Consider the following 17217-nt stretch of genomic DNA (forward strand, 5'->3'; position numbering starts at 1 on the left):
TCTGCACCACGCTCCGCTTCACTCCTGCGGCCTGTCCAGCCCCTGAAAGATGCAGTTCCCCATCATACAGCTCTGAAAGCCACAGCTGAGAAACAATTCCAGTTTTGGCTCAGTAATGACCCAATTGCACTGACCCTGCAATTCATTGTTAGTCTGTCAGAAACCCAACACTTTCATGTGATATCTTAATCAGTTAGATCTTCAACTGATCTCCAGACTCCAAATTTGCAGCCAAAGGCAACAACCATATCATGGCTGTAAATCAACATTATTTATTTATTACAACATTATTATTATTATTATTATTATTTATTGTTGTTGTTATTCTAGGAGAAAGCACTACCAAGCCAAAGTCAGTGTGTCCAGTTAGCAGGATGAACTACACGTTAAGTTCAAAGAACGTTTTTACATTTTCTGATTCAAATAGCACAAATAATGGAGCCTAATCTTACCCATCATTTAAGGAGCTGTGGGGAGAACAAACTGCTGTCGACGGGGGAAAAGTCTGGAACAGCAAGCAGCCTGCCCTCTCTTGACATCCTACTCAGCAAATTCCTCACAGATTTCCTCCCAGTGTCAGTAAAACTAACATAAAGGTTATTTCATAAAATTTTGTGTGGATTACTAACTTGTGAAAACTGAAGGACTTGTGCCCAAAGCAACAATACAGACTCAAGTAAATAATCATAGCATTTGTCTTTAATGCTTAAAGCTTAACAGACGAAGGAAGCAGAGGAGAGACTGAAGAGTTCCCCTGCCAAGTACCGATGCTGTGAGAACATATTGAAATGAGTAGCCAACAAATGTCGAAATTAAGGTGACTGATCATGTAAAGCCTTCTTGTTTGACTGGAGACTATTAGGAAAGATTTCCAGTTTAATGTGCAATATGATGAAGAATGGGGAAAAAAAAAAAAAACACAGCAGAATTAAATATTAAATGCTAAAGTCCTTATAAATCATACTAGCTATTTCTTCAGGGATCACAATACCTTTAGCAAATCAGGAATGCTGTAAGACAGAGATGTGATCAGGGTGGACAGCAGGAGAACATTTGTTAGCAGCGTTGGATAGGCAGTGTCCCCACTATCAAGATAGGAACCTGAGTGAAACAATAAATATGCAAAGTTTGGGAGACCAAAATAATGTTGTGCAACTGGTCAGAAACTTTTCTTGTTTACCATGATGCTTTCAGAAATGCAGATGGATATCCAGAATGATAATATTAGGCCCTCATTCCCAAACACTGTATTTCAGCCAAGATCACTGGTATGCTCTGGCTGCTTTACACTGCTCTAATTAGAAATCAGTCTTAAAGCTGCTTTGTAGTCCTAGAGCACTATGGAACAGCTGGATCATGCCATTGACTTTGGCCCTCAAACTCCTTGGAAATTACTCTGTGAACTTCAAAATTCCAGCCCTTCCTGTCATTGTTTAGGTTTGAGTTCACCTGCACCTCCGGCTTCAGCATACAACACCTTTGTGTTTGGATAAGATTGGAAAAGTATCAACATTGTTAACTGAAGACAAGAGTAGGTGTCATCATTGCACTGATTTGGACAAGCTTTTATACAAAGTAATGCTATTAAGGGCAATGTCCCTGAGTAGCAGACTGTCTGCCACACTTAATGTGATGTAAGACTTGCTGTAAAATCAATCTACAAGTTCCAAATAAATTTTATAAATTACTGAGGTTTGACTTCTTTAGTGACAATCATAGTCTAATTAGCTAGTTGATGCAAAACTCCATACAGTTGGTTAAGCTACTCTGCCTCTGTATTAATGACTTTTGAAGAAAACACAAACTGTCATTTATCTGTGTGGACTTATCTTGGTTGCCACTGAGTTAAAGCATGCTTTAAAGACGTATTTATCATTTCTTCATTAGCATACTTACAAAGCTATAGTCTGCTATTCAGTCTTTACAAAGCTTCATGAATTGCTCTCTCTGTTCCCACGGGGACAGGTGGATTAAAGTGGCTGTCCCAAGTTATGATGTGACAGGGTGATACACTGGTTTCCATGAAGTTTGGCGTATGCAGCTCAGTGCATATAGTTGATTATGCTGTGCTTGAGGTGAATGCTGTGTCTTAACTACTCATGAGTTAAATTTAAATTCACTCGTGCACCTTCAGGTTGAGTCATCTTTCTACAGAGGGATCATTAACACAGTGTGTTACTAAGCAGTGTAACGAAATAATCTGTTTTCCAGTGGAAAACATGTGTAAGACAAGCTTGCAATATTCATTCTTAAAACATGTAGGATGTTCTAGAGCCACGAGGCCATTCACTATAAGCCATGAAAAATAAGCCATGGTTAAGAGATGAAAGTAGCTGGAGGCTGTGGCCCACAGGGACTCAGAAGGAAATACTCAGAAAATACAGACAGATTGAATCCCAAGTGCTCTCTCCTGAGAGGAAGTATGGCTGGAAAGTTAAAAACCCATTAAAGTTAAACAAATTGAAAGTCCCTATCTGAGAGGAAACATAGTACAATGTTTATTTTTCCATTACAAACCTGAGACCTAAAAGATTTCCTGTGGTTCTCAGGTATTGTTTGTAGCTATAATGGAGAACTGTTTTTAGAAAATGTAATTTATGTGTTTAATCCAAGCTATTTGATGAAAAACACACTGCACAAGCATTCGGGAAGTGAAAGGCCATTGTATACCTGTATCACCCATTGTTTGGATAGGAGCAGACCTACAATGCAAGTAATGTCATCATGAAACTCTTGTACTCTAAAACTTTGGGTCTAATTCGCTCCTTGCTTAGGCTGCTGGCTGAGTTCCACTAAGTTAATGAAGTAAAGGCATGAGTAACCAATGATAATAAAAATCCTATCTTCCTGCTGAGTGTGAAACTACCAAAATACAAAGCTAATCTGAGCAAGAGATTTATAACACTGGCCTGAGTCAAGTAAGTAGCAAGCCACAACAAGCCCAACATAACATTAGCCAAGCTGATTAGTCAATTTATTTTAGGGTTTGCTCCATTACTACCAATCTGCTGCTCTGAGATCCTTATCAGCAAAGTGTGTGATGTTAACAATGTTGAGAAGCATCTGCAAACTAAATCCAGAGGTGAATTTAAGGGAAAGAAAAGATTTGGAAGCAAAGGAATATTATTCATTAGATCTACTGATACGAAAACTAGGCAAGTTTCAGGCACACAGGCCCTTCCTCAGCTTTCTTTTCTTTGTTTTGCTCAGACAACTCAGATTGTAGTTGATCTAAATCAAGATACCTTTCTGCACAAATCTTGCCTTCCTAGTGTTCTTAGATAATCTTAGGTCAACTGACTTTAAAAAAAAAACAAGGTTGCAGAAGATATGACCATATACAAAAGTAGATTGGAGTAAGGCAACATGAACTTCTGATAGTCTCCCTTGACTGTTATATAAGCCATTTCAAATAAGACATTTTTTAGGAAACCAGCTTAATTTAAATTTGAACTGCCTTACATTTTACCTTTGACTTTGATCCTGAGCCAAGCCTAAACTCTCTATTGCCTTTTATTTTGTATGGCAGAAATATCTTGATCCCAAACAATGATCAAGACTGCTTAATGGACAATAATAACAGGACAATTACAGTCCTAGATGGATTATAGCTGCATTATGGGAAGGTGAGAGAATTGAAATACGAATTCATATACAAACATGTATGAATATGTTTTCTACATCTTTTTAATATTGATAAGTATTGAGATACACACTCATGAATCTCTACTGTCTTCTGTGTCATTTTTAATCAGTGGCACAACATGAAACCTTACAGGGTAAGAATGATTTTAGTGGCTGTGTTTTATGTGACACCAAAGCTACGTTACTTTTAAACTAAATGATTCCAAGGCTCCTATTCTGTCTGTGAGGTCAAATAATAGCACAGTCTGTCTGTGCTCACACTACTAAACTCTTCTTTTTTGGGACAGGGTGACTGCAGCTGGATGGTCTTTGGGACCAGTCCTTGGCTTGTGCCAGGAGCTGGTTGGAACAGTGGTGATTCTCCTGGACCAAAAGTGTGCCAAGGAGCTGCCAACAATTTGGTGATACAGAAGGTCCAGTACCGGAGCCCAAGAATATTTGCTGTCACTGTTTAATGTCCTAGGATAGAAATAGCCTTTGTATGCAGTGTAGATGCTTAAAAGAACAGAGCTGTGAGTGTTCAATAACCTGACTTTTTGGGGAAAACCTAATCTTCTGGAAGGACTGCTCTGATCCTGCCCATTTACCTCTTAATGTTTTCATGCCTTCTTGTGCTCTTAATCCAAACTTCTTTTCAGATTTCCTTCATGGCACTCACAACCTAACAATCTTAGACAGTACTTAGCCTAAGATGCAGTTTGCCTTCCCGTTTTCTTAGTTACCTCTAATAACCAATAAGACCAGTGCTTTGCTGAGGGAAACTGTAAAGTGACCATTGTTAATCAGGTAGTCACTACACTCTCTCCTAGAGAATTTATATGCAAGAAATATGCATTTTAAAAATTTAATTGCACTCTTTTCTCTCACATAAACCTCCTGTTAAAATAAGATTTACTTCAACAAACTTTTATTTTATAGTGATAGATTGTGAATGATGAAAATGTTGACTTTTGGAAAAAGACCCTGGAAAATGTTCTTTATCATCTTCCTGCAACACTTAAAGCTCCATACATTATAACTCATATCAGTGTCTTGACATACTGACAAACATGGTTACCCTTACTTTAGGACTGTCTTAAATTCATAACCAGTGCTCTGGATTCATTGTTTGCCACACATGAAATTGTAGAAATGTTTGAGTGTTCTGCGCCCTTCCCTTGAGTATAACAATCTGTTTCAGTATTTATAAGATTGTTGTTCTTCCAAGAGACAGTATTTCTGCTGTGGTTTTTTGTGAGTAATTTTGTTTATAAAATGCTTATTTCTTTCTAGGTAGGGATGAGATCCCGAAACCAAGGTGGAGAAAGCTCGTCTAACGGGCACTTCTCCAGTTCCAAGCCTGTCATCAGCCATGCAGAGAACGAAAAACTCCAGGATGATGCCAAGAAAAAGAACAAACCTCATCGGAAGGAAGATGAGGTCATGGTTTCAGCAACTGTCAAACGGCACTCAAAATCACCTGGACCTAGTGAGCGAAAGAACAAGAAGTCCATTGAGTTTTCTAAAGAGGACTTGATAAAACTCCTCAGTATAATGGAAGGAGAACTTCAGGTAAATTAAACATCTTTTTTTTTTTTTTTTTTTACTATATTTTCTATTTATCCATACATTTTAGGTTGTCTGTCACAGGGCTCGGGAGACTGTGACATGCAAATATAAGGCAAAGGACCATAAGGAGAGAGCAGTGCTAGCTGGTGTTTAACAAGACAGTCACAGTTTTAAGTATTGCTTTATTTACCATCTTTATATGCAGGTACTAAAGCAAGAGAAATTAGAAACCAGTCAGAACTGATGAAGAAAGGGAGTTCTGATCTCAGAAATAGGTGCAGAGCAATCACAAGGGAATTAGTTCAGAAAAAGGCAAGCAAATACAGTAAGTGTAATTACAGTCTTTAATACAAACATTCAAGGGAGAAATCTAAAAGTCATTAATACTGGAAAAAGACTTAAGATGGCCCAGGACCCTGCACGTATCAGGGGGGTTGTTCAAGTCTCAGCCAAAGCTCCGTCTGTCCAGCCTGGCTTCTGCACATCCCCTGCCTTGCCTATTGGTTTTCTTTCCTGGAGCAGTGCTCACTTGAAAGCTTTCTCAGTTGTCCTGATTTGCATGCTTATTCATCCCTTTCTGCAATAGGACTGCTTGTCAAATTTATACCTTCTTCTGTATCCACTTTAATGGTGTTTTTTATTGCATTTGGACAAGCAGAAAACAACTGCACAAAGTATTTGAAAACATTGTATGTGTCAGTGCTTTTATTCTATTTAACCATAATTATTTAGGATTTCATACAAGGCTTTACTTTTCCTTGAAACCCACATTTAAAAGGTTTTTACTTCAATTTTGGAGTTCTTACCATCCTATCTGATTAAGGGAAGCGAATGTTTTATAAGTGATCAATTAGCTTCTTTGGTATACGAGTCACCTGAGTTACACCATTACTGCAACTTTGCAATTTCATCTCACTTCAGGTTACCAGAAAATACTTTCAAGTTTCCAGAAATATGTATTTAAAGTAAGTAATTGTGTCACAAAGACAGAGAACAGTCATTTTACAGTGAAAATCTGGGAAAAAGCAAGAAAATCTGTTGAATGCAATTTCAGGAGGAAAAAGAAAAAAACTTGTATCATTGCAGAACAGTACCCACATTGATAGTGTTTAATTTTACTTTATACAAAAGTTTGTATGTGTCAGTTCCTAAAAGATGAAGCTATCATGCAGGTAGAATAAAGCCAAACCTGATTAGAAATGTATGATGTTTTTGTGGTTCAGAAACATTTACCCTGAAGCCATCATTTTGGTCTTGAAAGGGAATTCCAAGAAAGTCACTAATGTTTCCTGGGTTGCAATAAATATGGTCTGTATTCTTATCCCTGAGTAACTCTCCTGTTCAATACATGGAAATTTAGATCTTCACCATCATTTCACACTTCAGAGCCAAGTTATGAAACCTTTAAAGGACTGCCCATCTTCTCATTATCACCATGAGGAAGGTGGGGATAGCTGCAATCTACTCTGTAATATGGGCTGAAAATTCTCAGCAAGCTTGTAAATCCATTGTCCTGCATAATAGTTTTAGGGATATTCCCCTAAATAGAGATGTTAGGCACTGCTAAAGTATCCTGGTGTCACAGGAGAGTTGTGAGGACAAACATGCTGATAACTGTAAAGTGCATGTTTTTCTGCTTCCTTACAGTCAGGGACAGGAAACATTTTGGTTTTTATTTATGAGTTTTTAATTTCATTTTTTAAAAAAACAACCCTGTTTGAGTTAGTTATTTGCATGATACCTGTTGAACTGTTGCTGAAGTGGGCAAGCTATAGCTCTTTGGCTTGAGATGAGAGCCTGGCTTTGACACTGCAAGTGAAGATGAGCCAAGGCAGGCTCCAGCCAAAGTAAATCCTCTGGTATTACCTCCTGGCTGTCACAGTGACCTAATACACTGAGTCATTTTGTGGCTTTTCATTTTCAGATCTGTACAGACATGCTGATGGCTGGCTGGCATTTTGTTGGGGTGGAAGATCAGGCTGTGGTTTATTTTGTAGACACTTCAATATTGGCAAAGCAAACAATGTATAGGCATATGTGAGAAGATTTTGTTTTGAGAATGACAGCAGGCTGTACTTGTAGGATTGTCCAGTTATTTCTATAGAAAGAATGCCATTAAATACCATGATTATTTGCTCAGCAGCCACAGTCTGCACTACCCAACGCAGTGCAGGATGACATTGCCTTGCACACTCCAAACAGCGATCTCAGCCAGGGGAGTAATGGTCATGGCAGCTATGGGCTCAGGAACATGAACTGCTAATGTATGCATACATTTCACATGCTTAGCTCACTGTGCACACCATCTGACATCATAGCAACCACAGGCACGAGTCATATTGCTGCCAGTATCAGTTCTGAGTCCTCATTTCTCCATTGTAATTTGTAAGGTGAAAGTGCCAGTAAACAGTGTAAGCATTCCCCAGCAGTGGTGTTTATGTCTCTTTTTCTCCTTTATTATAATGACCTCAGGTAGCTTGCTTTTGTTTTAGCTTCCAGTGCCAAGTTGGACTCAACTTTGCCTGTTGTCAGATTTCCTGGCTGGGCCCTACACTCTCTCTGCATGTAGAGGAGACAAAGTTTTCATCAACAGCTGTGGTCACTGTAGATTAGGCCTTATTTTGTAAGAAAATGAAAGGGGAAAAAAAGTGTACAGAAGCCATAGTGATGAAAATGTGTCCCGATGTACATGACAGGAGAGTTCTTAAGTACAAATCTCAGAAGGAGAGGGAGGAGCAAATAGACTGATGACAGGGACTGTTTTTAAAGCCATTGTAGCTCAGTCAAGTGTCTTTTCTCATGTAGGATCCTACTGCTTATATTTAAAAAAGTGTTTACATTGTCTCTAAACACATACTGAATACACAGAGGCAAAATTCCATGAAGGTATTTTCTTCCTATACAAAGGGAAAAAAAAATCAGTTCTTAAAGTCTATAAAAATGATTTGAACAGAAAATTTCACATATCAGTAGAATAAAATGGACCACGAAGGCACGGTGTTAATTTGTATGATTGTTTCAGGCTTTCAGTCAAACCAACATGTAAATGTTACTAATTGCCGAGCAGCACAGACAGGCTGAATCTCTACAATGATGGTATAGTCCTATCTGTGGCTCACAGATTTTTGTTCAATAACCCATGTGTTTGTCATGCATATATTTCCTGTGTGCTGAGCAGAGGTCATTTATCTCCAGCAATATCAAAACTGATTTTCAGCATTACCTGGTTAGGGGCCTGAGAGGAAATGAGCAACAGTGTTCATACATTTTTATGATTTGCTCTTTTATTGCATGTTTGCAAAAAGGACAATTATAAAATCTCATTCACAAATACAGCATCCACTGCAGATTTTTGAGTTTTTCAAGGAAAAAAAAAATCCTAGCTAGATTCTGTGCCTTTGCAGATAGATGACTAGCCTGGGAGATGGTTTCTATATTTCACACCAACTAAAATATGAGCAACTAATCCACGTGAGGCCTTTGTTATAGTCCATGCTTTATTGTGTTTCTCCAGTGCAGAAATGGCATTTATCCCCTGCAGCTCAGCTACCCATTCCCACTGAGGTCCCTTGCATGAGTTAGGACAGGTGGGCACACTCCCTCGGGTAGCTGCTGTGCAAGAGCAGAGCTGTGCTCCTCAGAGGTGGCAGTAGAATGGGGTGTGCATTAAATATGTGGTATGGTATCTGCTGTATTAGATGAGCAGCATCTGAAATATGGCATCTTGGAAATGAGACTGTAAAAAATACAGGTTAAACATAGATAAATCACAGGACACAATACCTGAGGAGTCTTCAGAGCTACAAATAGTTTAATGTGAGATTGGTTTCATGCTTACTTTTGAGAGGAAACACTGTGTAGCAGATATTCAGAGGTAAACCCATTTGCTTGACTTCCCTCCTTCAAGCTCAAACGACTCTGGTGTCAAAGAAGCTCTTTCCTTCAATTTGTATTTATTTAAGACTTCCTTTAATGGTCCCTCTGAGGGCTTACCCAAAGTTTCAGAGCAACAGTGACCAGGGGAGAATGTCTCCCATTTTCTGGGGAGTGGCATCCACTGTACTGCAAAGTGTACTCTACCAGTATCTCTATCCCTGGTTTGGTAACCAGCCCTTCTTATCATGGCCAGTCTGATTTGGTCTTTCTGCAGAGGTTGCTAGTCAAAACATCATCCCGGATGTTGAATTAAGACTGCCAAATACTGGGAGGCCGGAATTGGTTTTAAGGTTTGGACCTTCCACATGTGAAGGAAAGCTCCTTTCCTGTGGCAGTCAGGGCTTGCTTGCAAGCCTCAAGCTGAAGGAAAGAATCAGAACAGGGAGACCTAGAAGACCTGTTTTTTGGCTGGATTCTTGGGATAAAGCCCAAGAATTACACTGGGACTTGTCTGCTGTAGTCCCTGGACAGCCTTGCTGCCCTCTCATGGGCCTGACAGCACTGGAGAACCTTTGTGTTAGAAAGTTAATTGCATTTGTGCCGCTGATTATCAAACTGCACATTGCACCGGCAGCTTTGTTGGCTGCTGGAGGGGTTGTTGAGGGGCAATTACAGGTCTGGTTGCTGCTAGCTGAAGTACGGTAGCCATGTGGTGGAGGAGCTCTTACCTGGCTGAACCAGAAGGAGTTTGCCTCAGGCTGCTGTGAGATTTCTCCTTGCCCTGGACATTTCAGGGAAGGATTTGCAGAGGTGGGTGAGGGCTCTGTTTTGTTCTCTCTGGGAAGGCCTTTGGGAAATACTTAAGTACAGGTGGCTGTATGTTCTGCTGCAAGATAAATCCTCTCTAATATCAAACTCAAACAGCAGGATCCTTGATGAGTTTGGTAATATACCAACTATAGCATGCTAATATTTTTAAAGATATTTTAGCAATTATCAGTTTTCTATCATAAAACTAAGCTTTGTAAATGTAAAGGGGGAAAAGAGAAATATTTCCTAATTCCATTTCCTGCTTTCTACTTTCTTTCCTCTTTGTACATACAAATATTTTATTAATACATTTTATTCTGTGATAATTATGCTCTGTTCTCTTCCCTAAGAAAAGTTTCTCCCCCTTCTTTGGTTTTCTTTCCCTTTTTTATTTCTCCAGTTTTGACCTTTTTCCTTATTCTACTTTTCTGCCACTTCTTAATTCAAGGTTTTCTTCATTCTCGTGTTGTAGGTGCATTCATTGACCCATTTTCCTTAGAGTCCTTGACAAGAAAAAACATTCATCTGCTGCAAATCAAGTCTCTCCACCAATTCTTTAGACAATTAGTTCATTTAACCTTCCTTGTGAATTTATCAGGATGTGTATTAAGACTAGGTAGGTTGTTTACCTTGGCTACTTCTATTGGAAAATAGTATAAGAACTGAAAAGCTTTAATGCTTGGCATTTTCTTTTTCTTTTAATTTCTGGTCCGATTAAACTTTATGAAATCTGTGCTATACACCAATCACTTTTTAAATAGCCTGCCTGTCTCCTTATGGTTTAAGGTCTGCTTGTGTTTACAGATGGCAAGTACTCACCCTCTGAGCCTTCATTCGCTATGATAGCTGGGTCACCTTCTTTTAGTCTCCTCTAGCAGAAAAGGCTTCCTGCTTTTTTGATCACCCCCTTGATTAGTGCCTGGCTTTGTCTTTCTTAAATTTCTGCAGCTAGAACTTTGTGCACAGTGCCTTGTACATTGATTTTAGTATTTCCTTTGCTATGCTGAAATGGCTTTACTTGACCCTCCCATCACTTGGTAGTGAAAAAATTTGACTCTGTAACCATAGTTGTATTATTTTTCTCTGTTTCTTCTTCCTCTTGCTGCTATATGTAAGCTTTCACACAATGCCTTGAACTTCTTTTGTTTGTTGCAATTCTTTGTCAAGGAAACAAGGGTTTCCTGAGAACCTGAAGCACTATTGTGACAGCCCCCTCAAATATTACTTGGTTAAAAACACTGTATTAAACTCCTATATTTTTCTTCAGTGCCTTTCTTGTTACTCTTGCATTGATATGTTTGAATATTGATTTGCCTGAAGATTTGAGCGATGGACGTTCGTTAGATGGGTGGAAGTCAGAAATGTTTCTTTTGGATAATATTAAAATAGCAAGAGAACTTTGGAAAAGATGCCATGGCACTGATCTAGGGGAAAGAGTACATAGCAGAGTGAAGAGGTAAGAGCTTCCACATGGTCATTAGCCATATCTCACAGTACGAACAGCTATAGTTATCTGAAGAGAATCCTGAGTGAAAACAATATATACAGCCACTCAAAAGTGTATGTGGAGCAACTTAAGTGTTTGTAACTGTGAAGTCTTGTTAATTGGATTTGGAAGAGTTTAGGATTTTCTGAGCATATCATACGGATGAAATTCAAATTCCCCTAGAGAGGATCTCTGGCATGCACAGAGCTACAGTGGAAAAAATGAAGGTAGGGTTAATGTGAGGAGAGAGAAGTAACTTAAGGAGAATGGAATGAGAAGAAAGAAGTTAGACAAGAAGAAAATGAGCGTGATAAAAAGGGGCTTCAACAGCGATAAATGGATCCAAGCTAGAGACATGGAAACAGAACACAGAGAAAACAAGAGAATTAAGATGGTACCCATACTGCATCCCAAAAATGTCTGGCATAAGAGTATCACCACAAGGAATTGAAAAACTCTCTCCCATCTGTCTGACTCCTTGTTTGTTTGTGTTTTCCTGGTGAAGCAGGCTTTTGCAGGACAAAAAAATCAATTAAGGGTAAACTTCAGACCACAAATGCTCTTTTATTTTCATTGAGTAATTTGTAGCCAGAGATTTTTTTTTTTTCCTAGAGCAGCATGTTTTCCTGTAGTTTGCAAGCATTTCTGTTCAAAATGCAAGAGATACAGATCTTGTCTAGCCAGTCACAATAATTACAAATTAAAAAAAAAAATCCTGCTGTGTTATGAGAGAAAAAAAGATAAGGCAATATTCTGAAGGAGTTAAACTGTGCTATTCGGGCAATTTCCTGCTCCCTCTGAAATTAAGGGCAGAGGTGCTATCAACCATAGCGATGATAACGATCTCTTTGGTCGTAAAACTGCTTTAGAATTATGTTTTTGAAGTCATTATCCATACTGAAATGTTGCTGTCACTGAACAACTGTAAGCTGAAAATCTCTTCCACAGAGATGCTTTAATGTTCTTCTCTGCTAATGCCTGAGCTGCACTCACTGGAGTTTGACGTTGCTTAGGCTTAGAGGACCAGAAGAGGGAAGAATAACTGGCAGGTGTGCCCGTTCCATTGAACATCTCATCTAGAGTGGAGGGAAGAGGATGAGTAGATTGGTTTGTTGCTGTTGGTGGGGTTTTTTTTAATATGTTTTTTAAAAAATTACTAATCTTCTTTCCAAAACCATACAGAAAGTACTGCTCCAGACCAACTTTAAGTTTTGGTCTTGTTTCCACTGGAATCAGTGTCCTTAACTGATCCTCCTATCCAATCTTTTCCAAATCATTTTAATCAGCTAATGTCATTTAACTGGTTTGGGGTTGTTTTGCTGTGTGTGTGGTTTTTTTTTCATTTACTCAACAGAAATTGTACTCTCGCTGCAACATTAATGAGAAATTTTATATCTTTTCTCATTTTCTTGGGAGAAGGCTCACTCTGTGGGAGAGAACATGGCCAATCCATTTGCAGTAAATGCTGGATACATGGCTTTAAAATATCTGGGATTCTTGGGAAAGCTTGCAATGAGCGTATGTCTTATGTGTCATGCTGCTGTCCAGTTCTCTGAGTCACCAGTTGTTAATTTAACATTTCTGTTGTAGCTGAGTTTTATTAACTTTGCTGCCCCAATTGTGTGTTTATTGAGTTTGAGTCTCCTGTTCTCCAGCTGAGGATCAGATAAGCTCTTGAGAGCAAAACTGATTATTTTCCATCCAAAATGAGCTTAATAAAAACAAACATAAGCTTTTATATAACAATTGTGGGAACACGACTATCTTGACAAAGTGTTTTGTTTCTAGGGTTAAAGGCTCCACCTATTGGTTGACTAAAACAAGAGAAATGCAACATTTTCGTATAAAAGACGGCTGGCCCTAGTGAGCATCCTGTGTCTTGCCACATCTTTGCGAAATTATTGGCTTCAGTGTAGAATTTTGCATAAGGTCCAAAGTAAAACGAGCTCAGTGACTTATGTCTGAGGGCTGCACACATGTGGCACCCAAACTGATGCACTGCTGAAAGATTATTACAGGAAGTCCTTCTCTAAGACAGGAATGGTTTGAATTTTGCAAGTGTTTCTTATCCTGGAAATTATTGTTTTTCTTTGGGAAAACAAAACAAAGCAAAACCACACACACACAGACAAAAAAAAAAAAAAAAAAAAAAAAAAAAGCAGAAAAAAATACCAGAAAAGAAAAACAGAAAAAAAACATCAATTCTTTCATACCAGCAAAATTAGTGGAACTGACTGACCTAAGTACAGTTACATGGTAGCTTCCAGACATCTGTGGCCTTTGTGTTTAAGCAAGACAGAAACAGAAGTGTTGATGGAGTTAGCTTTATAATAAAAAGTCATTTCCCTTGGTTTAGGCAGCCCCAGCATTTCAGGCAAAATGGCATTTTGAGAAACTCTATTATTGTTCCTGGGAATGCAGTAGAGCGATGGAGAGGGGAGAGGACACCCAAGTGAGATGTGGGGAGGGCATGAGGAAGGACAGACTCAGCAAGATCCAGGGACTTCAGAGGCAGCAGGAGGCTGTGAAGACATCGAGGGCATGGGCAGGGGCTCTCATTCTGTGCCTTTCCTTGTCTACCCTAAGTGACCTTTTTCGGAGAGCTCACTCTCCTCTCCCCCCCGACCTTTGATGATTCCTCTATTTAAATAAGTGGCTATGCTGGTAAGTGCTGGCTGTAATGCAATCCTACTATACTTGCCCATTCATCAGTCATCAGTAACTTGAATGCGCAGAGCACTGAAAAACAGCTTGTTGAAGCCAACAAAATGCTTGGACAAGAGAAAGTTGTGTATACAGTTTATTACACATGTATACACACTTATGTCTGCTGGTAGCTTGCTCTGGGTTATGCTCCAGTCTCTGTGGGAGAGGCAGAAGGATTTCCTCTGAACTTTATCATCCTGATGGCCATGTCCCCAGTGGCACCAGCTCGTCTCTCATCCTGTCCTGCTCCACACATGATCATTCCGGCCAGAGGATAGCCAGAGCGCTGTAGAAAAAAGTACATGGGTGGATTTGTTACTCTTGGAGAGAGGATAAGTAAGTCCTTATAGAGTCAATGAATCATGAGTCGTATGTGGTAGCCACTGGAAAGAGGTCTGTGAACAGAAAGTGGATCTCTTCAGTTTTGGTCCAGACTGGTTGCCATAAGATTAAAGCGAAGATGATAACACAGGAAAGAGGAAATTTAGTGCTTTTTCTTTTAGCCTTTCATAAGTCATCTTTTTTTCCCTCTTAAATATGTGCTAACTGATCACAAAATAAATTGTGGTCACTAAAGGAATACAGCCTTACTACACAAATCCAGCTATAAAGGTTGCCTTAATGTGTGTGAAAAGTGCTACGATTTTAGTAATTTCCTATACTGCTACAGTGGCTCGTGATCTGCCATTCATCTGGGATATGGAAAGCTGCAGATCATTTCCTTAACATGAATAAAGCAGAACAGGGACTGGAGCCACTGGAGCTTTCCATGTCTGATTTGAAGTACTGCAACCAGGGAGCTCTCTGCCTGTGCAAGCATTGTGGTGAGCTGTGCTCTCACAGCTGCTCAGAGATCTAAAGCTGCTTTGTTAATTACTTCATTTGTTAGGTTGTGCACTGCAACACAGCAGCCACAGACCGGGCCTGAATTGTGAATGCAGTTCTTCATGTGCTGTCATGAACAATTCTCCCTGCTCAAGTGTCCAAAAAGGTGCTTTAACAGATGTTCCTTCATTCCCCTGTTGACTGGTTGCATCAATCTGGGGCCTCTGCTTACTGACGGGCTTCAGATCATGTGCAAAATGTTATTATACGCTTAATGTTGGCTGAGATGTATGGCTGGATATGGTAAACCCAAACCAGCGGGTTTAGCTTCTGCGATTCATTCCTGAAGCATGTAAAGCACATCCCAACATGCAGATCTGTATGCATAATTGACAGTGACCTCCTGCACCCATCTCCCTGCGCTGATGGGATCATCAAAATCAGACAATTCTGCATGCTACAGTAACCGTCCCATGATTTGATACTACTGAGCAAAGATCTGTTTCAGGGGGAAAAGGCAGGATATCCCAAACCCCAGTAATTCTGAAAACATTAAGCAATGTGGAGTTAATACTTGTCGGGGCCTTGCCATGGGAATTTTCTGGCTGTGGCCCAGACTACAGATAATTAATTATGTCAGTGAAAGGCTCTGGTGGCCTGTTTTCTTCAGAAAAAAAGTGACATCATCCATGGAGCTCTCTGGCAACAAAGCAGAACAAAGCTGTGTGGGCAGGAAATAACAGACAGATGTCTTCTAGTGCTCATTTGATCTGTTTCGAAGCTTGCTGCAAGAAGTACTATACTGCTCAGCACTGCTCCCCAGCTCTGCAATTTTAGCAAGGATGTTTTTAAATATAAGAGACCAAATTAATCTCTGATGTAATTCTTCTGGAGCCACTTCAGAAGATTTATTCAGCAGACGAACTGGTCTGTCATGTACCTTTTCTTCAGTATTGATTTTAGGAGGACTTTCTGTGTTATCACTGTAAGATAATTCAGACCATGACGGTACACTGGGTATGATGATCCTGAGGGCTTTGTACAAGGCCAGAAAGTTCTGTACAGTGTGACCAAGACAGGTCAACTTTGTTTCGTATCCCCACAGTCACAAGAGATCACTTGCATTTCCTTATGTATTACACTAAAACACTGCGCAAAAAAACATTCATTTTTCAGTGCTGAACTCACTCTTTACTTCCAGTGCAAATCACTTACACAAATATGAGTCCAGAAATGTTAAAAGAAATTAGTACAAGTGAATTCCAAAGTTTCAAGTGTTAGGAAATTTAGCTAAGATGAAGGGCAAGCGTCTTCCTTGAAAGAAAATCAATGCATTAATGTCATAAAATCGCAGAAGCACTCATAGAATGGCTTAGGTTGGAAGGGACCTTAAAGGCTATGCAGTTCCAATCCCCTGCTGTGGGCAGGGCTGCCCCCCACCAGTTCAGGCTGCCCAGGGCCTCACTGAACTTGGCCTTGAGTGCCTCCAGGGCTGGGGCACCCACAGCTCTCTGGGCAGCTGTGCCAGCACCTCACCACTCTCCAAGTAAAGAATTTCTTCCTAAAGTCTATCTGAAATTTCCCCTTTTAGTTTAAAGCCACTAACAGTATCAGACCACGTCATTAAGCCATCGTTTTCAACCATTAGGTGAATGTTGTAAACATGGCTACTTCAGACATCCAGTGTAGGAGAAAAAAGTATTTCTTGAGTTTTTAGCAGAAAGGAGCTTTGCATGATGCAATATACAGTAAAGCATCCAACTTACCTGCTTTGAAGCATTCTTTGCACACTGAATACTTATGGCCCTCAAAACAAGTTTCTGCCCAGACCATGTATCAGTATGCAGGGATAGCTTGGGGAAGCAAACCTTTAGCAGAAGTGTCCTTCCAGTAGGCAGGATAATTTTTATTACTTTCTTTATTCGTGCTCATAGTATCATGAAACAAAAATGAAGAAAATCTGCTTTCTTTTTAATTGTTTGAATTTCATTTTAAAGTAAGAAAAGAAGGGCAGTGGCTGAGTTTAAACACGAGTTTGTGTTAGGAGCTTTTGCAGATACAGTTTTTCAGCTACAGTTGCCTGAAGATGCTGTCTTTACTAAATCAGAGTAAATAAACACACTGTATTTACTCTCTGAGGTCTCTAATGGGAATTTTCTGACTCAAGACTATTCCTGCCCTGGCTGTGACACGGCATGGTTAGTGCAGACAGCAGTGTGAGTGCATCCTCCCCGTTTCCTTTAGAAGTATGCCGTGGTCGTGATGTTTGTTAGCTCTAGGTGAAAAGTTGTTAAAGTCTACTGGAATTTAGGAAACCAGCC

General features: G+C 39.6%; 1 protein-coding gene across 3 annotated transcripts in view; it reads left to right on the forward strand.

The window, feature by feature from the left end:
• The window catches only part of FILIP1 (filamin A interacting protein 1), a 139140-nt gene that overhangs the window by 71208 nt on the left and 50715 nt on the right, over positions 1-17217 (forward strand). For all 3 annotated transcript variants that reach the window (XM_046939691.1, XM_040697737.2, XM_040697738.2), the window contains one exon: positions 4918-5196. In XM_046939691.1, coding sequence (XP_046795647.1) covers positions 4918-5196 — 279 coding nt within the window. The remainder of the gene's footprint in view (positions 1-4917; positions 5197-17217) is intronic.

Source organism: Gallus gallus, chromosome 3 (genome assembly GCF_016699485.2).
Source record: "Gallus gallus isolate bGalGal1 chromosome 3, bGalGal1.mat.broiler.GRCg7b, whole genome shotgun sequence".
NCBI classification, from domain to species: Eukaryota; Metazoa; Chordata; class Aves; order Galliformes; family Phasianidae; genus Gallus; species Gallus gallus.